Source organism: Motacilla alba, chromosome 1, assembly GCF_015832195.1.
Source record: "Motacilla alba alba isolate MOTALB_02 chromosome 1, Motacilla_alba_V1.0_pri, whole genome shotgun sequence".
Classification (NCBI taxonomy): domain Eukaryota; kingdom Metazoa; phylum Chordata; class Aves; order Passeriformes; family Motacillidae; genus Motacilla; species Motacilla alba.
Genome location: NC_052016.1, coordinates 35,297,400 through 35,318,408, shown reverse-complemented (window position 1 = coordinate 35,318,408; position 21,009 = coordinate 35,297,400). Strand labels below are relative to the sequence as shown.

The window sequence follows — 21,009 nt, the reverse complement described above, 5'->3', positions numbered from 1 at the left end:
GCACATCAATATAATTCAGTTCTAAAATTGCTTAAGTACAGACTTCAAACTCCGAAATAGGTGGCATTTCAGTCTGAACTTATTTGAATACAGTCACGTAATTTTTGCCATCTTGTAGCACTCTGGAAGGCATAGCAATCTAATTAGATTTACAGTATCTGAATTCCAAAACCTAGAGGGTAGAAAGCTGAATCTTTACCTGCCCTTTATGTGATCGCATGGCATTGTACTTGATCAGAACTTCTCTTTCTCTCATACTGTATGTTGACCCACCGGTCTACTTGCTGTTCTTCAGTTTCCATGATGGTTTTCATACATAATGAATTACTTCACTTAACAACGGGGGAATTATTTGGATATGACTATAGCATGCTAGATATTTGCTCAAGGCTTTTTTTGTATTAGTTCAATTGCTAAGCAAAAGATGTTGTGCAGTACAGTGTAGTCCTGATAATCTATCCTTCATTGACCTCTTTCATGTGTACTGCCTTTCTCATTTACAGATAATTTAAAACTTCTTTTTTCCAGTTTCATGGCTACAATACAGGGGAGGATATAATTCAAGTATCAGGAACCAATCAGTATCTTTTCCCATCCGATGGAGGACAGATTCAAGTAGAGAAGATAGAGTTTGTAAAAAGTGATTATTTTTTTTTCTTTATGCTTTGGTTTGACTCACTGATGAAATAATTTCTCACTGATGAAATAATTGCTCACTGATGAAATAATTTCTTTATCCATAAATGCTTTTTCATGTCGCAACAGTAAAAATTCAGTTAAAGAAATTCAATATTAGGCTCTATCACCACTAATCTTTACAGTTACCTGTAATATGTTAACAGTTGACAGACAAATGAAGTACCAGAAAACTAGAAATGCAGGAAAATCCATTCATATTTATTTGTTCAATGGCAATTGATGAATGATATTTGCAGAATGTTCAAATTATTTTTCCAGTCAAATGCAATATAGCTAAGCCACAGAGTCTTCTGCAGACTCTCAGATTTAATTATCAGGAAGTTTTTTAATATTTAGTCTAAAGTCAGATAACCTTAATTTTGTTGCCTTGGTTTTCTACTACATAATTCAGTCCAGTTATGAGCAATTTTCTTTTTTTTTTTAAAGAAAGTAAAAGTAACAGGGACACTGTTTATTTGGGTGCAAATAAGTCCTGAAGCCTTGTAGAAGCACTAATACGATTCCATTGCTTTACAGAAACTTTGATAAAGATGAAAGTAATGAAAGACAAGCACAATTTCTTCATTCATGTCACAGACCCCAAGGAAAACTTCAAAGAAGCTGAAGAGCAAGAAATTAATGAAGAACAGCAAATTAGATCAGGTCAGTGGATTGATATCACTGATATAAAGAATTAATAGTTTTATGTATTTAATAATTGGATGCAAAACTTACCAACTAACAGAAAATATATTCTTACTAATGGCAGAGAGTAAGAAAAGTCAGTGTTCCATAAAATAAAGTAAAAATCCAGTTGGTGACTTTAGCACTGTATAGAGAGGTCTTAGCAAGATGTAGAAGCACAGTGCAGGTCAACATGTGCAAACCAGTCTCTTTTCCAAAGCAAGAAAATCACCATTCTTTAAGAAAATAGTTTTCTTCTTTAGTGGAGGACTCGTTCAGATCCTAAAATGGCCTGAGAAAGTGCAAGAAGATGAAAACTGAATCCTGTCCATTGTGACCAAAGTCACAATGAAAGGGAAGGTTTCCCCATTTGATGAGGACCTCCTTTTGTGGGTCAGATGACCATAGCATTATTGCATCCTCAAGACCTTTGCTTTGAAAACAGAGCTTTCTGCAATCCAGCCACTTCTGCTATTGGTTGACATATGGTTCATACTCAGAAAGCATTGAATCCAAATCCTTTCTGAACCCAGGTGAGACTTTTTCCAAGAAGGAAGACAGTTTGTAATAATTGGTGTATATGTTTGCCAAAAACATTATGGAATTCCTGTCGCCAAACTGAAGAGTATTGGAAAAAGATAACTTATACATATTAGCTCTTTTCATCTCCATCAGTGTTAGAAAACATCCTGCTCTTGCTTCTCCCCTTGGCTTACCAGCAATGTAATTGTAGGTTGTCTTAATACAAAATTTGCATCCCTTCCACAGACAAGATTTTTTTTTGTCTGCACTTCTGACAGCTGACCTGTATCATTCTGGGGTCTGCCAGACAGTACTGGCATCACCAGTGTGTGAGTATCTGAGACAAGTTGTATTCACTGGACACAAGTGCAAGGCTTTCCTCCCATGTGAACAGGAGCACCTTATAGAAAGGCAGTAGGGAAGACAAGAATCAATCCACTCTGATACTTGACTGTGGCTGGATGGTACAATGGTAAATGTGTAAAGCAGTCAAAATTCCACAACATCTTCCTATAGGTGGTATTCAGCAATAAGCATTGCAATGACAGACAAGAAATAGGAGCAGACAAGGTCTCAGGATGTGTCCCATGTTGATGAGTTTGGGAGATAGCTTGGCCTGCCTTAACCTGCTTTTGTAACCTTCTCTGCTGCTCCTCATCATTTTAACACATTTCCCATATGTTCCCCATATGGGAAATCCTAAGTTTTTCTCATACCAATAGAACATTTCTTTAAGGCAGCAGCAGCTGAAGTAGAGACAAGGTAGGACCCAGTGTCTGGGAGGTGTATCTTGCCTAGTTCATGTGGTTTTCAACATGACATATTCATCACATGACACCTTGATCTGCCCGTCTGTGTGAGTTTGACTCCTGATCCACTTTTACAAATCCCAGACCTGCCTTTGGATCTAATTTCACAATTTTTTTGTCCTTTCTTTTACTTTCTCCTCAAAGTACACACATAGAATCACAGAATATCCTGAGAGAAGGGAAGGGACCCTCAGGGATAATTGAAGTTCAGCTCCATCCCTGTGACAACATGTGAGGGACAGTGATTTTTATTAGTGCATGGGCCACATGCAATAGAAATGGGCAGTTTAACACTCTTATCAGCCAAGAAACAAGGATCCATAACTCCAGAACTGGGTCCTTTTGCTGCTTAAATTCCATAAGAGTTTACATTAGTTGTTGCTATTAAACCTGTTTTTACACAGCTAACTAATTAGAATGCTATTTCTGGATAAAAAACCACAGGTGTATTGCACAAAACTGACTATTATATTGTACCCTAAGAATGGAATGTTGGTTTTCCCTGCTCTATTTAGTCTATTTAGGTTAGTCATCCTCACTGAGGTTCCACTTCTCACACCAGCCATTGGTTTACAGGTCAGGTGGATCTGATACGTGTTGCTGTCCTTAAAATTAATTATTCTTTTTTTTTTTTTTTAGAAGAATTGGAAAATAAAAAGAAAGCTGTAGGCAAGTTTGGATCTTTTTCAGCCACCTTGGAAAATGGAATCCAGCTGTCTCTGAGCTATTATGGACCTACAGGGGAGGCAGCAGGTAAAGTAAGCAAATAGAAGAGGATATTTGAGAACCATAGGGGGAATTTTTTTCCTTTTTTTTTTTTCCATTCATACACTCCTTAACCCAGTAATGTGTTGCATGCAATTCTGCCTTTCTCAGCAGCTGTTACTACATGGTAGAGAATTTTCAGCAAGGCTCAAAATGAGATTACATTGTCAAGAATATTCTATGATTCAATTTTCAAAATGAAAGGAGGTCTCCAAGTTTTTCTGCTTACTGTGAAAACAGAGCAGTGCAAGTATTGTTATTAAGTAGCCCAGCAAAATCAGCCAATTAATTTGAGCCAAAGAAAATGTGATTTGCTGAGGAGTCTTCTTGGTTTTCCAAGAAATAATATTTTTGTAAACTTATACAGGCGATTATGGAACTTTCATTTTACTTCAGGAGTTGGACTTTAGGTTACAGTTGTGCAGACATAATGAGGGATTTCTCTCAGCCTTTCAATAAACACATTCACCAACTGGAAGCAATTGCTTCAGAAAACCACAGTGAAAACAGCATCTGCTTTTACCAAGAGCTTTTTGTTTCCGTTACGTTTGAAAGGCCACTGAAACCATCTTATGAATAAAAGTGAAACCCTTCTCTGATCAGAAAATAATTCCAGCATTTTTCAGCTCTTAAAATATGAAAACATTTATTTGAATGCATCTTTGTGTGGACTGTGGTAAACCATTCAACTCAGTTTTAATTGTTCAAATATATTTTACAAATTAATTACTAAAAAATAGGCTGTTTAGACTTGGGTCAAAAGAGCATTCACAATAGTGGCCTACAAAAATTTGAATTTTGGCATAAAAGAGAGACATTTCTGATTAAACACCTACATGTCAGCTGTGATGTTTAGGTTTATTCACATTCACCATAATCATCCTATTCTGCATTAGAATAATCCTTGCCATGTTGAGCTTTAGAGTGCTGCTAACTGGTGTTCTTTGATTGCTTGCAGTTTTTCTATGATCATTGCTTATGCCAAACTCCCATGGGTCTTTGTATTCCAAGCGCTCAGAATAATTCTGACTAGAAATACTCTCTTAGATGGTTCTCATGTGCCATCCATCCCTAATGCAGAATGATGAATGGTATACCATGAAATCTGCGGTTTCTCTCCACTGATCAGTTAAATGGTATGCAAATTACCCTTTTTCCCTGCAATACTGAAATAGTTTTCTGGAAACTCTCTAATTCACATTTTCTTACTGTTTTTCATACTTTATCTATTTAATCTTCCTTTTAGGGAAGCTAAAGTGGCAAAAAGTCTCAAGTTGTTTTTCAGCTTTAGGCAACTTTTTTTTCTTTTGGGGAGCAGATGTTAATATTTCTTCAAGTTTTAATTATTCTTTGTTTTCTCCGGCATTATCAAAGGTTAATTTCCAATCACCTTACATTTATGTTAGAAATAATTTCCTTGTCTCTTTATGAATCTGGGACTGCTTGAGTACCTGCAGGGCTTTTGATTCTGGATACTATAGCACCTCTGCACTTGCTCTTTATATTTTGACAAAATCATGAGAGTACAATTTCAAGTCCTAGACATGTGAATGTGTGTATCTGGAATTTTACATCTCTCTCAAGATTTCTAAAGGCACTTTATCTCAGTCTTGACAATCCACTCTTTTCCATTGTTACCCTCAGACACCATGTTCTTATTTTGGGGGGCAACCAAAATAAAGGCATGGGTGAAATTTCTATGAAAGTGAAGTGTCAGTCGAAATAATTACAGAAAATGTAAATTTGTATTTCTTTTATTTTCAAGAAATTTTTTTGAAAGGCAACATGATTGCTTCCTGTTGACATGCCTAGCAGGCTGTCCTAATGCTTGGCTTGAAGAATTGCAAGAGTCTTATCAAGTCTAGATCATTTAGAATCTTTCTGAAGAATTGCAACAAAATAGACATATGTAGTACATAATTTGTAGAGTCCGTCTGTGCTGGATCAGTCCATGATAAAGCAGAACACAGTGATCATTTACCAGATACTAGATTCAGAATGTCTCCACTTCTAAGTATTCTAGAAGTAAAGAGGAATTTTAAAATGGTATTTTTTTATTTTTGAGGTGACAACCAACTGACAACTATTGCGGGAAGCAATAGTTTCAAGATGTCTTTTAGGTTAATAAGTTGCCACTCGTGGAAAGATTTTCTAAATACTCTTATATGTATAGTCCCTCTATCTGAAGTAACAAACTGCCCCACTGAGGTTGTTATTTCTAAGGTAAAATTCAATGTACAAAATCTTTTTAAAAAGTAAAATGTGGCCATCTACATTTATGAAAATCTTGCTTTTCCCTTCCTTAGATGATGAAACAGGTCTTGTCTTAGCAAGAATTCTGAACATCCCTTCTGTCCATCTTCCGACGATAATTCCAACAGTTTCTCCTATTGCACCAGCTCCAGGAAAAAAAGATAAGTTTGACAGAGGAAAATCAGGAAAACCTTCTGCCAAAGGAAAAAGTCACAAATTAGCCCCTTCATCACCTGATAACCTGGTACAGAAAGAAGAACAAAAGGTGAGAGAAGAGACAGTATCCAATCCAAAGAAACAAAACAAAAATTCAAAGAAATGAACTTCTGTTAAGGGAACATATATTCTTCTCAGGGGGCTTTGAATCTGTGCCTTTACAAATTCCTAACAATTTGTAACACTCTTAAGGATATGTTTTACTCTTTCAGTTGTTCTCATATGTACATATTGGCAGCTGTAAAATGAACTTAGTCTTTATGGCTCCGTGATGTAAAGCTGTGAGTCTGCCATGGCCCACATTCTTTTGTCAATTTTGGCTTTACAGTTACAGCAGTTACACTGCAGGTGATGAGGGGGCTGGAGCACCTTCCCTGCAAAGACAAACTGAAACCATTGGGGTTGTTCAGCCTGGAGAAGAGAACGCTGAAGGAAGACCTTAGAGCGTGCCTTCCACTACCTAAATGAGGCTACAAGAGAGCTGGAGGGGGACTTTTTACCAGAGCTTGTAGTGACAGGACAAGGGGAAATGGCTTTAAAGTGAAAGATTAGGATTAAATATTAGGGATAAATTCTTTACTGTGAATGTGATTGAGGCACAGGAGCAGATGCCCAGAGAAGCTGTGGATGCCCCATCCTTGGAAGTGTTCAAGGCCAGGTTGGATGGGGACTTGGAGCACCCTGATCTAGTAGAAACTGTCCCTGTCCATGGAAGGGGATTGGATCTTGACGATCTTTAAGGTCCCTTCCAACCTGAACAATTCTATGATTATTAATATCTCAGTTACAAGAACTGCTAAATTTTTAGTTTAAACAAGTAGAATTTTTTTGGGCTTCCCAAAACCCATATTCAAAAGTCTAACCAACCAGCAAATTAGTGAAGACAGTTTTGCAGTATCTTGCTCTGTAATTTGGTCTTTCCAGCTGGTAACAAGCCAGGGACCAGCAATTTGAGGAAGTTACTTTAGCCTTTAACTGAAGTACTTCTATCATAGTACAGGTCTGTGGAAAGTATGAATGAATCTTTGGAAAGCGGATTCTGAATTTCTGTTCTGAAGTAGTTTTTAGTACCTCGTGGTTGAAATAACACTGTGGTTGTTGTTGCAAAACAGATTCTGTGCATATCCACAAAAAGGGCTCCTTACTTAATTTCATCATGGAAAGTAGTGTTGCCAAACAGCACTCAGCATAACATACAGCAATTGTATGACACAAATGAACCCTACAGAAAAATAGCCCTATAATTAAAAATCTGTCAGGATGACTTCTAAACCAAAAGGTTTTTAACTACTTGGTTTGGAATTACTTTGCATAGAGAGTATCCATATTAGTGCATACAGCACCTGTCTGCGTGAGTCTGCAGGTATTTTGGAGAATGGGATTAGAATCCAAATCAGACTTGACGAATTCACATGGACGTGGTCTGTAAAATAGGATGCGATTCAGTAGGAATAAGAGGTTCTACAATTACATATCAATAATCAGGGTATATCTACAGAATGGATAACAATTGTGTCAGTAACATTTCTATAGAGAAAGGTCTGAGTTATCATGGATCAGAAGCTATCCGTAAGTCAACAATGCCATCTTCCTGTGAGAATGGCAAAGACCACTGAGATGTAAATACACAGGACTATAGTCTGCTAAATATGTGAAGTTATTTTTCTTTTAGGACTGGTAGAGTCTCAGTTGGAGCATTGTGTCCAGTTGTGGATACTGCACTGCAAGAAAAATATGAGCCACACTGAAAGTTTTAAGGAAAGCATGAAAAAAGATTATAGGTCTTGAAAAATTAACAAGTGGGAAAGATTTAAAATAATTTGTTTGGGTATCTTTGATCTTGAGTTGAGAGACAGAATATCCTTCTGTAAAGACCTAAAAATAACCATCATCTATTATGTGAGCTTGCATCATCAGAGGTATTTAGAAGTAAACTAATTTTCTGCAGTAGTGATTCAATTCAATCTCTGGGAAAATGTCAGTAAGGCTAAGCAAGGTAAAGCCCTGGAACAGTTTACCAGGAAACTTCTGGCCCTGGAAATTTTTAGAATACGTTACATTAGAATTTTTCACAAACAGTATAGTTATACTTGATTATTGTTTTACCATTAGACAGGGAGAAGTAGATGACAACTGAGGGTTACTTCTGCCCTATTCTGTGACTTCTACCTCATGATGCTGTGACTACAATCTTAGGGTATTCAGAGTAGCCTTAATTACCAGTAATATTATGTAAAATAACTGTAAAATATTCAGCATCTTTTATGGTGAAAAAGAGGTGGCAAAATATCTGCCATTCCCCCACCCCCCCATATTTCTATTCCTAAAAAGCAAGAATATGGGATAATACCAGCAAAAGGTCTCTCTTATGAGAGAACGTTACCTATGTCTGCAACCCAAAACTTTTTTAATCTTATGACTACTGGCATAGCATAGTCCATTGTTACATAGGTTTTTGAGGGGATGATTCTTCAAGGTGAATGAAAGATAGCATAATCAAAGAAAATAACCAATGTTTCCACTTCTGAATACATAAACTCTGAAAATGCTAAATATGAGTGGTAGATAATACTAAGAAAAGAATACTGTTAAAACTGATTCTGTACAGACTAAACTGTACTCTAATTTTTTTCTTTATTATTTTAAAATGTGGACTAGAACTCAAATAATTTTTCATTCTGTAGATAGAAATGCAAGAACCGGCTCCCCAAACACAAGAGATGTCAGATGCTCCTGCTTTTCCGAGTTTGAATGTCTCCTGTCCCAATGGACTTGTATTAACTTTCCTCGGTGAAAGGTTTCGAGGTTAGTTTTCTGAGACACTGCAAAGTAAGGAATTTCAGAGAAGCTAAGACTACAGAAGAAAATGATTTCTTCATTGATGGGTTTAGATGTAACTCTAACGTTTTTAACATGTCAGAATGCTAAGTCTGTAATAATGTCTATTTCATAGTATTTACAACATGAATAATATTATTTTATTCAAAGAAATATAAAATCTAGAATCACAAGTCATTGAACATAAAAGATTGAGGGGAAGGAAGTAGCAACTCTAAAAAGCCCTTGGGAGTCATGTTGGATAATCATTTGAATATGCACATAGATTGGAATACTAAAGAAAAACAAGCAAATTCAATAAATAAATACATATATATTGAAGAATCTTGAGTGATAGCAGGAAGATGGTTGCATTACTCGTGTCTGCACTTCCTTTGAAAGCACATGTACTTAAGCCCCCAAGACAAAATGTTAATAATTTGAAAGATTTGGGGAAGAATCGCAAGAATGATTAAAGTGTCAGAAGATATATCTTATAATGAGCTCATTTCACCAGAGAACTCCATTTAAGTACCAAAGAAAAGGTCAAAGGAGTGACTGGTGCCAGCCTGGAAGTACAAGAAAACAGAATTTTGGTGATAACTTGTAAACACAGTATACAAAGTTATTACAATTTTCAGGGGCTTGAAACTGAAAACTAGGACTTTATACTAGATTTAAGTTATACTCATTTGGTAAAAATGTTACACTCATAAATGGTAGGAATGATCAACAAAACTAACCAAGGCTGCGATGGAGTCTCTGCTGCTGGTTGTTTTACAATCAGTGGGTTTTTTTGTTGCTTTTCTAAAAGATGCAATCAGTTTCAAACAGGAGGTATTTCACAAATGTCCTTTGGTTTATTCCATCCAGTACATACAGAGAAAACACCCAGAATAAGCCTTTCTGCCTTTATAATTTGATTTCGTTTAGAAGACTGAGAGGGTATATGGATAATTTAAAGCTTCTGTGCCAGACAAATATTCTGCAATAATTATTTTCTGCAGTGTTTTTGAAAATCAGTGTTAGGTTCATCTTTGCATGTTCTAAACTGTAGTTAATCTTGGGGGTTTTTAGTCATGCTGTTAGGTTTTGAAGCAGAGAAATGTGAATTTTGTTGTCACTAACCTAGTTAGTTCTAAAAACAGCCATGTACAGATGTCATTCAATATCTATGTACAACAAATCTGTACAGTTCAGTAAATGTGCTCTGATTAATCTGGTATGAAGTAAAGAACATGGAGAGTGTTCTTAAACATACATAGTTTGGCAAGAAGCATGAGTTGAAATGCTGAGTTGAGGTGAACAGAGCAATTACAGACACTTACGTGGAGTCTCTCAATAAAATTACCATAATTATACCCCTTAGCATACTCAAAACACTGCCATCATTTAATCTAAGAAATTTACTTGATCAAGCAGACAGAATATATTACTTGGGTTTCTATACAAATTCAAGCTTGATGAAACTCAGTTGGGTTTTTTTTTTTTTCACCTTTATGGGCAGTTAGGGAATTCCTCTCACTTGATGTTAAGTCTTCCAAATGTTTGCATCCATAAGAAATCCATCTTCGAATTCCCCTTGTTTTCATTTGGAAAGACAACCACCTTCACAAGAGGATGCAGAGTTTCTGAGTAGGTGACTGTTTTGAGCTTTGCTCTGAAATTAGGGTTGGTCTTTTACTCTGTGGATTACAGATTCAGCCAAAGAGGGTTAGTCTTACCTAGAGTTGCACATCTGTTGACACCGTGATGGTGGGTGTGTAGCACTGTTTGAATGTGGGCTGTGCAGTACTAAGTAATTCAAAGTTTGCTTTCGGATTTGAAAGGTGGAGCCACTGCCACTGAAGCAAAGAAAGAGACGGTAGAGGAAAGTAAGGCCAAAGCAGATGAAGAAGAGAAGGAAGAGGTTATGCCAAGTGGAGAGGAGGAACGTCAGGTTACAGAAGGTGAAATGAAGCAGGAAGACACCAAAAGTGAACAGGCTAAGCAGCCTACTCTGGAAATTCTGGTTAGACAGAGTTATCCCCAAAAGGTAAAGAACTCTCGTCTTTATTCACCTCCAGCGAGGCAAAGAGAGCAAGAGGTGTCAAGAGTCATCACTAGTCAAGGAACTGTCATAAAGCACCTGATGGATGGATCTACCCAGGTATATTTGGTAGAATTCATTGCAAGCAGTACAATTTAGTACAGTTCATTGTAAGGGAAGGTGATTACCCTTAAACTTCTTTTTGCCTACTGAGATCGAGAAGCATCTGGTTTGTAGATGATGGAGTTAAGTAATATTGAACTATGCAGCCATGTCAAGACTAAAGTACTCTTGGCTTTGTTCAGAGTCAGAACTTAAGGAGATTTAAGTAATGAAATTTCAGGCACTAAAAGGTTTTAGACAGCTTTGTGATTAGGAAATAGCTGAGTATGGTTCAGAGAACTGCATTCCTAAACTTAAGCTTCTGAAGTGTGGATTAGTTCAGCTTTGAGTATTTTTGGCAATATGAAAGCATTCATATATTTTTTTCAGTTTAAACACTCATATGGGATCCAGAAAAGACATGAGCTGTTATTCAGTTCTGCAGACATATTTACGTACCCTAAATTTTCAGGGGAAAAGTCTGTATATTCCTAAGTACCTGCTTTTTTTACACATGCTTTTGTTGTGTTGAATTTTGTTACAGTTTAGGTGATATAGGCTATCTTTGCAAATATTATAATCAATCCATGACCAACTTTTTTTTTAAACTCTAAGACTCTACATGTAGTTAGTGAACAGATGAAGAGTCATCTAATTTGACTCAGAATCTGTCAAAATAACTCCTTATTTCCTGAATTTCTTTTTCCTGTCTAAGTAGACCACAATACCTAGTGTAAGTTCTTTACATTTATTCATCACACTAGATGTTAAAACATTTTGCCTGGATTCGTGAGAAATGTATTCATTTCTTGCTGTATATCTATATATTCACAACATACTGTTTCCTGATAAAAAAATTTAGATCTTATGTGCCTAAAATGATTTTACAGTAGTCTTTGCTTATACAGATTATGAGTGCATCCTTCTTTGCATTAACTTAATGTCTATGAGTCATCAGAATTTTATTGCATATGATAAGCATTCAAAAAAGAAGAAATAAATAATTCCTTACAGTAACAATTTCAAGAGTTGTTTCTATATGTTGTCCATTTCTTTTCTACATTGTACTGTATTTATAAATTAATTTAGGGATGGTTGGAGTAATTCTAGAGTTTATCTGACACATAGAGAACAGGCATATCAAGAGATGAGTGTAATGGATCTCAGAAACCAGATATAATTTGATGAGTAACCAAGACTTCTTTATGTTGACTATCATGATGGCTAAAAAATTCATGGCAGTCCTAGACATGTGGAATATTTCAGTACAGATCAATATGTCAATACAGATGCATTATCACTGCTACCAAAAAAAGTCATTAACCTATGACCATTTAGTCAAAGAATAATCTTTACTATTTATTTTTATAACGCCTTTTTATTATTAGAAGAGTCCCCATTAATTAGATCCATGGACTGCAGCAAATAGCACTCCTTCTGGCAGTGACAAATGGGATGAAATTTAACAAAATTGTATCCTACACGTGGGACAGAGTAATGCCAGGCACAAGTACAAACTGTTTAGGAGTGTCTGCAGAGCGCCCTGCAGGGAGGGCCCTGGGGGTAGTGGGGGCAGCAGCTCAGTGAGAGTCAGCAGGGGGTGCCCGGGCAGCCCAGAGGGCAGGAACCGTGTCCTGGGGACATCAAACACAGAGCACAGCCGGACAGAGGGGGGATCATCCACTGTGCTCAGCACTGGTGCAGCCTCACCTGGAGTGCTGGCAGTATTTCTGGGCACCGCCACTTCAGAGGGGTGGGAAGGTCCTGCAGTGAGTCCAGAGAACAGCAAAGCTGGTGGAAGGGCTGGTAGGTGCATCCTGAGAGCAGTGGCTGAGGGCTCTGTGCTTGTCTGCTTTGGAGAGACAGATGCTGAGGGTCAAGCTCCTTGCTCTCTGCAGCTCCCTGACAGAGGAAGTGCAGAGGGAGGTGCTGATCCCTTCTCGCTGGAATCCACTGACAGGACACATGGAAATGGCTCAAAGGAGCACTAAGGGAGGTTCAGGCTGGACATTGGGAAGCATTTCTTTACCAGAAGAGTGGTCAGACACTGGAACAGGCTTGCTGGAAAGGTGGTTGATGCCCTAAGGTTGTCAGTGTTTAAGAGAGATTTGATCAATGCCATTGACAAGATGCTTTAACTTGGTCAGCCCTGAAGTGGTCAGGCAGTTGGACCAGGTTATCACTGTAGGTCCCTTTCAACTGAAATAGTCTGTTCTATTAATTCTCTTCAAGATAGCTTCTTTATTTCTTGTATTCATTCTGAGAGATTTTACTTTTTTCTTCTTCATTACCCGCAGTATTCTAGTGACTATCGCATTTGTGACACATTCTTTTCAGACTTTCTAGAGGTGTTTGAATTTATTTTAACCTCTAGTATGTCCTTGATTTCTGTAGATTCTGTTTGCTGATGGCACAGTGAGTAATAGCCCTGATTCTGGTCCTGTCCTACCACCACCTACAATTCCAGATGAAATATGGAGGAAAACACCCTTAACAGATTCAGACCCTTTATCTGAGACCAGCACTAAGAAAGGTAATATTTCTTGTGTTTTGGACAGATATAAAGTTAGTAGAGCTGATGATACTTAATAAAAAGCATATTTCTTTAGTCTGAAAATTCTGACAGTGAGAAAATGCAATTTTATCTGTACTCAGCTGCTGCACACTGCTATGTTACCTTCATAGCAAATCATCTCTCTCCTACTCCAAATTTATTTTTCTTCTAACATGGTAGGACTCTAATTAGTAAAAAGTTGTGTAAGAACTTTATCAGTATCAGAGTGAACACAAAGTATTTTAAAAGAAATCCTTGTAACTACAGTACTGTTAAATCCTTACTTTTGTCTTACAGTTTTTAGTCTTTGTATTAAGAAATGCTTCTCTCACAGAGGATATGTTTTTCCTTCTCACTCCATGTATTCCAAGGCACCTACTATTGGTCATTATCAATTGGTTGTATGGACATGTGCTTGGTGGTAATATAGCCATTTTTACTGTATTTTGTTTGACTGAGAAAGAACCAAATAATGTTTACTTCATACCTCAGAGTGCAGTCCAAGATCACTGTCAGTATTACTTAGTACACAGAATAATTCTGACCTGTCGTATTAACATAAAATTTATGTGAAATAGGTGAATAAAAATTGCTGCCAAAGAGAAAAGTGTCTCAAAAAGAGACTTTTTGAGTCAAGTCCAGTCCTTTTTCTTAGGATATTCCTTTAGATACCTGCAAAGATGAGACCAACTCTGACAAATTGTTTTCTAATATGAATTCTCAGTATCTGTGATCAGTGTATGTCCTTTATTCCTTGTCCTTTATTTATGATCACTTTTTCACTTTCCCCACCTTTCTTTTCCTCTGCTTATTCTTGACAAATTTCTAGTAAAGACTTTCATCTCTTTTTGTTTTGGGGGGTGCTTTTTTACTAGATATTTGATCTAAGTCTTTCAGCCTGCTCTCTGGACTACACTCTTGTCTTTTGCGTACATTTTGTCTGTTTTTCCTGAATATGGGAGACAAGAGTTCTCTATAACATTCCTAATAAGATCTCTCCAATTGCCTTTCATAATAAGTTCTTCATCCGTTTCTTCTGATGCACCATAGGACTGGTGGCATTAGCATGCTAGTTCAGGATCATGTCTTTGAGTAGCAGGAGTTGTAATTTTCTTCTAGCCTGTTAAATAGTTAATTTTGCAATTCTGTCAAAAGCAATGTTCACAAACTCTGAACTTCACTGGTTTTGTCTTTTGCCTTAGAGAATATCAAGTCTGATACAGAAATTTTTGTTTCTGCAGGAAAAGGCACTGACAAGACATCACTACAATCACAGAAGTCTGAGGAGTTTGAAAAGGCCAGTTCTACACAACCTAAGGCAGGAACCTGGATAACAACAACTCCATTAGGCATTCAAGTGGGCACAGAGGGTGCCACAAGATTGGATCTGAAGCCACTCTTAATGTATCAGGCCACAAACCCAGCTGATGGAACGGTATTGACTGTTTTGGTGCTACTGTCTATGAGCTAAGAAACAGGGCTAGCATCACATAAATTGTAGGATTTATTTTTTAAAAACTTCCTACAGGTCACAACCTATTGTTGCAATAACAACAGTGTTATTGCACTGCTAGAAATGCAGTAGCTTTAGATTTTGGAGAAAATGTGGTTCCTCTGTCTCTCAAGTAGATGACAATGTGGTAGGCAAGCTTCTTTAGAGCTTCAGTCCTGATCCCTTATATTGTTGTTGCTGATGTCAGAGGTATCACAGTGCCAATATAAATGAGTAGTCCTTCATTCTTTCAGATTATGACTGTACGAGAAGATGAAGTGATAATTGTTGAGAAGCCAGGCGGTAACAGAGTAGTAGACCATGCTGATGGTACCAGGATCACAACTTTTTATGAAAAATGTGAAGTACCAGAGGGTAGTGTGGAAACAGGTAACATCTAAAGGGGAGCGCTTACTTTTCTTGCACTTGACATATTTTATGAAGCAGAAAGTTGTCAAAATATATACTAAAGGTGGCTTACACCAGTAGCCTGGAACAGATCCACTAGTGAAGTCTAGGCTTAGTTTGCTTTCTTTCAGCAGTATGTTCAGTACAAAAATTATCCTGTTGCAAGTAATTAAATTTCCTTCTTTCATACCTATATGGTCCTCCATCACCTTGAGACCACAGTGCCAGAGTTTTGGTGTGTTCATCGCCCTCTCTCCCCTGCCCTAACAAGGAATCTGCTTTGAGTTTTAACTGAAGAGGTATGAAAGGACCAAGGCATCCTTATATTCCATGGACTCACCAACCTTGGAGATACTGAATATCTGAATATGGCTGTGGAAAATGTCTTGCCAAGAAAAGTGAAACTTATATTTGCCTGAAATAAGTGGGGCTAAAGGTCGTCTGTGTTGTTGTGGCATTAAAATTTGAATGAAAATGAAGCATTCATACAGAATACAAACATTGTTGTATTATATATATGTTGTTGTGGCATTAAAATTTGAATGAAAAATTGAGTGGTGTTGTATTCTGTATGAATGCTTCATTTGCAAGACAAGTTCCGTCCTCCTTAATTAAAATAAAGGGGACATTTACTGTGTGGGTGTCTGGACTGTTCAAACACAGTGTAGGAAAAGACCATTATTGAGTTAGCAGAAAATGTTCAGGGACATCTCCCTGTGGGGTTTCAAAAGTCAAAATCCCTTGAACTGACCTATCTCTTCAATGGAAAGGCAATACCCAGATTAACATGACTGTTTTCATTTCTTTTCCAAGATTTATGTTGCTGAATAGGAATTTCTTCACATTTTAGAGTTTGTATTACAGGCACAGAGAATTTCAGTGATCCAACTTATATATTACAAATATCTAGATCATTATGCTTAGTACCATACTTGATACATTATAGTGTACTTTCCTGGCCAGCTACAGATGGTTACAGATATTTTTTACAGTTGGATTTTCCTATATTGAATTCACAGTCCAGAACTTCAAAGGTTGCTTATTGTTTGCATAGCATAAAAATATATGATAAAGGATGCTACGAAGTTTATGAAGGTGTTGCACTGAAAAGATAAAGATCCAGAACTATAAGAGAAAAAGCAAATTGAATCATAAGACATTTCCATTATTCTTGTGCTCCTGTCTCATTGTTCTCTATTAATTCTTAGATGAACCCTCAGAAGCCACTGCAAAGAAGGTCCAAGGTACACGAGTAGAGAATCCTGAATTTGCTACTGTTATAACAAATTGTGAGGATGGTACCTGTTGTACTATCTTTGGAGATGGGACATCTATTCTAGCAAAGCCACAGGGAACATATCAGGTGGGAATTATTTTTAGTTTGTGACAGTGACATTTAATCTTTGTGTTCCAAGTTCCCTGCCATTAGCAGCTGTCACCTTCATTACCTCCCTTCTCTATAGTCTTCACTAATCCCTATTATTCTATCTCTTTCATACTCTGCCAATGTTTAGATACTTACTCACAAATGTACAGTATATTTAAATCACAATCTTAAATTTCCTGAAGTTAAATATCACAGAGACTCAGATCAGCCTACCTCTTGAACCTCATCTTCCTTCTTTCTCCCCCTTAGATTCCTCTGAAGTGGATGATTCAGTATTGAATGTCTGGAATCTGTCCTCTTGATTTGTATCTGTTCTTTATTTTCACAGTACCTTTAAATTAAATTTTTCACCTTTGAGGATTGAATCTCTTCCCTTTTTGCTGTCATAGGTTTTACCCAGCAAGGGAGGCTTTCTTTTCTTTGATGAAGATTGCTCAGCAGTTTATAGCCATGAAGTTTTTGATTTCAGCAGCAAGGAAGAAAAGAAACAAGCAGGGAGATACATTATGAAACACACTTCCAGCACTATTTGTGAGATGATGGATCCTGAAGGAAATACTTTCAAGGTAAAATACATGGAAGAAAACAAGTTTCTGCATTCTATTATAAACTTCTCTCAAGGTCAAATTGTAACCTTGTAATATTTAAAGTAGCCAGAACTAGGTCTCTGATATCTTCTTGACTAAGTGATGGATATCCTTTTTTTTATGTTTATCCCTCTTTAGAGAGATTGAAACAGAACACATGGTGTACAATTTACCTCACCTCTAAAGTTCCTTTAATTAGCATGATTTGTACTATAGCAAATAATCAACTCTGCAAGTGAGGATTAAAAACTAGGTGTGTCAGATTCATGGACTGTCCTTTGAACCACCCTTATTTAAACTGTATCTTGAAAAAGGCATTCTTATTCCTTTTTAGGTCATTGTTAGTTATCTTGTTTGAATATGTTAATGTCACATTAGTTAATAAGCACATAGTATTTTCAAGAAGGAAAATACTGTAGAAGTTCACTCAGTAGGTATACATCAATCTTGAGTATGTCTTGAGTATGCAGTTACCTGGCTTGACCAGTGAGTGAGTATTTTTGTGTAACAGTCCTTGGGAATTTATTAAATATCAGCATGTAATATTAGTATTTATGATACACCATGTCTTTTCAGAAATGTTTTGGGAGTTTTACTGTCTTTTCAGTTTTCCTCTTTATTTGTTTTTCCTGGGAGTTTCCATTTGCTCAGCATGAAATGTGTTTTTCTGTCTCTTTTACTGGGCTAGGTTATGTTAAAGCTCACCAGCAAGTCAGTGTTTTAAAAGGATCTTTTAACTCAAGTAATTTCACATAATTTCTGCTATAGGTCCTGGCTGATGGCAGCACAGATGTGTGCATTCCCAACATTGACTCTGATGACAAGGAGGACAGGAGTTCAGCAGCAGATGATGTTAACAAACCTATCACTGATAATGAGCATGTCCCCAGGTAAACTGCATTGCATTCATAGGTTAACGCTTGCTTTTCTTCACTACACAGTAGTTTACAGGATTTGTGCTCCCTTTGTTCAGTACTCTGTATTTGCACATTTGATGTCATCACACTGGAGTTCTGCTCTCTTGATAGAGCCTCATGTGTGTGTTTGGCTGTGCAGGTTTTTCATCATCTCTGCGGATGGTTCTGGAACGGAGCTCCTGCGAACAAAGGATGTACTCAAGTATATGGCTGAGGCTTGCAGTGATCCTGCCACTGCTGTCTTGCAGGATCCTGTAGAAGAACAGCCAGGTAGAAAATGTTTTTTCTCTGACAGACTACTAATAGAAAGAACTGAAAAGTTTCAAAACTCTTATTTGGGTAGGAAATGTTTTTACCCTTTTAAATAAGGATCCACACTTCTAGGAGTGAGGAGTTTGGGGAAGAACTCTGGGAAGCAGAGAATTAACTGAAGGACACTGTTAAGGAATAAGTGAACAAAAAAATGGCATATCTTTATCCACTCTCAGTCACACAAATAAAACTCATTGCCAAAAAAAAATATATTATTTGTGTTTATCATTTAAAAAATTGAATGTATCACCATCTTCATTAATGATGTAGCAATGAGCAGAGTGATGCCCTAATGTTGACCTTTAGGCTGTCAGTTGGAAAGGATACATATTAAAAAGCTGAAAAAACATTACTGGAATAGCCAATACTACATGGTACCAACCACCTTGTAGTAGCAATGCAAGAAATTGCATCCTGGAATTGTTGGTTGTCATTGTAAAGGTAGTTGGAGATGCTGTGTTTCTATAAAAGACACTGTGGTGTAACAGGTAGATGCTAAAAAATACCTTTAAAAGAGAAGAAAGTTTGGTTTCCCCCGGATATGAAGGGATGATAAGTTAAGTTTGCTTCAAGCCATAAAGTCCTAAGACATATTTCTCATAGATTTATGTCATAAGCATATGACATAAAGCAGCTTTCCCACTTACTACTCTAACAAAGTGTGGCATATTTTTAAATGTACTTTTATTCACACAAATGACTGGTTCCCCATTGCAGAAACCAAATGAATTCATTCTGCCATGGGAAAAAAAGAAAAAAAGAAGGGACATGGAGGGAGCCAGAAAAATGCAGAAGATGAAAAGATCAGAAAGATGGAGAGCATACATACCTAGTCAAAATCCCAGTCAAGAAAATTTACTTACAACCAGCAATCATTTGTAATAGTAACACATCTGATTTTCCAGAATTCCTGCTCCACCTTCACAATACTGGCTCTATTTGCCTTTACAGCAAGGCTTCACAATTTTGCATCATTGTGACAAAGTACATCAGTGGTGAAACCCATTTTGAAGGTCACCCGTGGGATAGATCATAGTAGATCAAGTAATTTTTGTGTTGGGCTGGAAAAAATATTTTTAAGAACATTAAAATTTATGCAAACAATGCAAATAAATAATATCTAATGGAATCCATCCAGTGATCAGGGTATGAAATATGAAATGTGAAGAATTATGAGTTTTCTGAATATGTTGTACTACTTCTGAGACTAGTATTCAGTAGACATGGATCAGTGCTCTGCTCTTCCTTGTTTAGGCTACACCCCACACTATACAGCTGAGCTGTTAACCAAGAATCAAAGCAAGTAGCATAAGCAATTTTTTGTTAAAAATGGGCTGAGTAATCTGAAATTGTACCACTATTCTGTAATCAACTCAGTGATCTGATATTGTCTGTAGCCATGGATACGTGGAGTTTTATCTGTTAGTAACAGGATTTTTTTGTAGATAGTTATTTTCTTCTGTAGGTCTGAGACACTTATTAATTTGAACTGATTCTTAGCAAAATGTGTCTATAAACCAGGTGTTTTAAGTATTACTATTCTCCGCCCTATGGCTGAAGCATCCCCCTGGGTAATGAAGAAAGAACCAGAGAGTATTGTTCCTCCATATCTACAGACAGAGACTCAGAAAAAATCTTCTCCTCCTGAGGTATAATTGTTTCAAAACTGTCTTTTCATGTTAAAGCATAAGGTGTTTGTCTCTGTGGGGAAATGAAGCTCTAAACAATGTGAATGTTAAATTCAGTTTATTAAGCAGATAGAGCAAAGGGTAGGCTGTGTCAGGGAATGCATGGTCCCATTCTTTTACCCTTAGTGAGGGGATTAGCAATTTTAAGGGGATTTTATCTTACCAAATGAAGATGGTTTTGGATAGACAAATTATTCCCAGGAATCTACTGGCTTTATTGTTTATGTCTATGCTTCTATAAGGAGAGCACATGCCTTTCAACTGAGACATATTGACAATAGGTGCATTTTTGGGTAATTTAAGAAGCCTCTTGCTCGTTTTGTTTGCTCCTGTCTGTTCAGGGGGAGATCACAGGTCACACAGGTCACCCACTCAGAAGACGTGCCTGGAAGGGTCTCAGCATTGGAGCAGCACGTTTGTCCTTGCCAGTCCCTGTGCGAAAATGTCCCAAAAAACTGCAGATCCGCCAGCTATTCCAGTATAAGCCACTCTGTGATGAACTAAGAGAAAACATGAAGCTTTCCCTCAAGGTAGTTCAACCACATTTATTCATTCTTCCAGTAAACAATAAAGAACAAACAAGTAGACAAATTGGGTGTGATAAATGTGTACTATATACCTGAGAAAAAGAAATCTACTTGATTGAGAAGAGAAATTATTTCATACATGGACAGGTGCTGTAAGTGTTTTTCTGAAAAAGTTCAATTGTTTCATTTACCTCTTATGAAACCTGGTTTTCTGAGCAAATACATGAGATCCAATCCAGCATACATCACAGACAGTACTCTA

The 21,009-nt window shown here is 37.1% G+C and overlaps 1 protein-coding gene across 2 annotated transcripts in view; it reads left to right on the top strand.

Annotated features, from left to right (window-relative positions):
- Nucleotides 1-21,009, top strand: part of SPAG17 (sperm associated antigen 17) — a 95,790-nt gene that overhangs the window by 52,599 nt on the left and 22,182 nt on the right. For both annotated transcript variants that reach the window (XM_038134760.1, XM_038134771.1), the window contains exons 21-35: nt 529-640; nt 1,216-1,341; nt 3,333-3,446; nt 5,765-5,976; nt 8,612-8,732; nt 10,574-10,893; nt 13,270-13,408; nt 14,671-14,864; nt 15,176-15,311; nt 16,538-16,692; nt 17,106-17,282; nt 18,072-18,193; nt 18,360-18,490; nt 20,054-20,181; nt 20,562-20,750. In XM_038134760.1, coding sequence (XP_037990688.1) covers nt 529-640; nt 1,216-1,341; nt 3,333-3,446; nt 5,765-5,976; nt 8,612-8,732; nt 10,574-10,893; nt 13,270-13,408; nt 14,671-14,864; nt 15,176-15,311; nt 16,538-16,692; nt 17,106-17,282; nt 18,072-18,193; nt 18,360-18,490; nt 20,054-20,181; nt 20,562-20,750 — 2,376 coding nt within the window. The remainder of the gene's footprint in view (nt 1-528; nt 641-1,215; nt 1,342-3,332; nt 3,447-5,764; nt 5,977-8,611; nt 8,733-10,573; nt 10,894-13,269; nt 13,409-14,670; nt 14,865-15,175; nt 15,312-16,537; nt 16,693-17,105; nt 17,283-18,071; nt 18,194-18,359; nt 18,491-20,053; nt 20,182-20,561; nt 20,751-21,009) is intronic.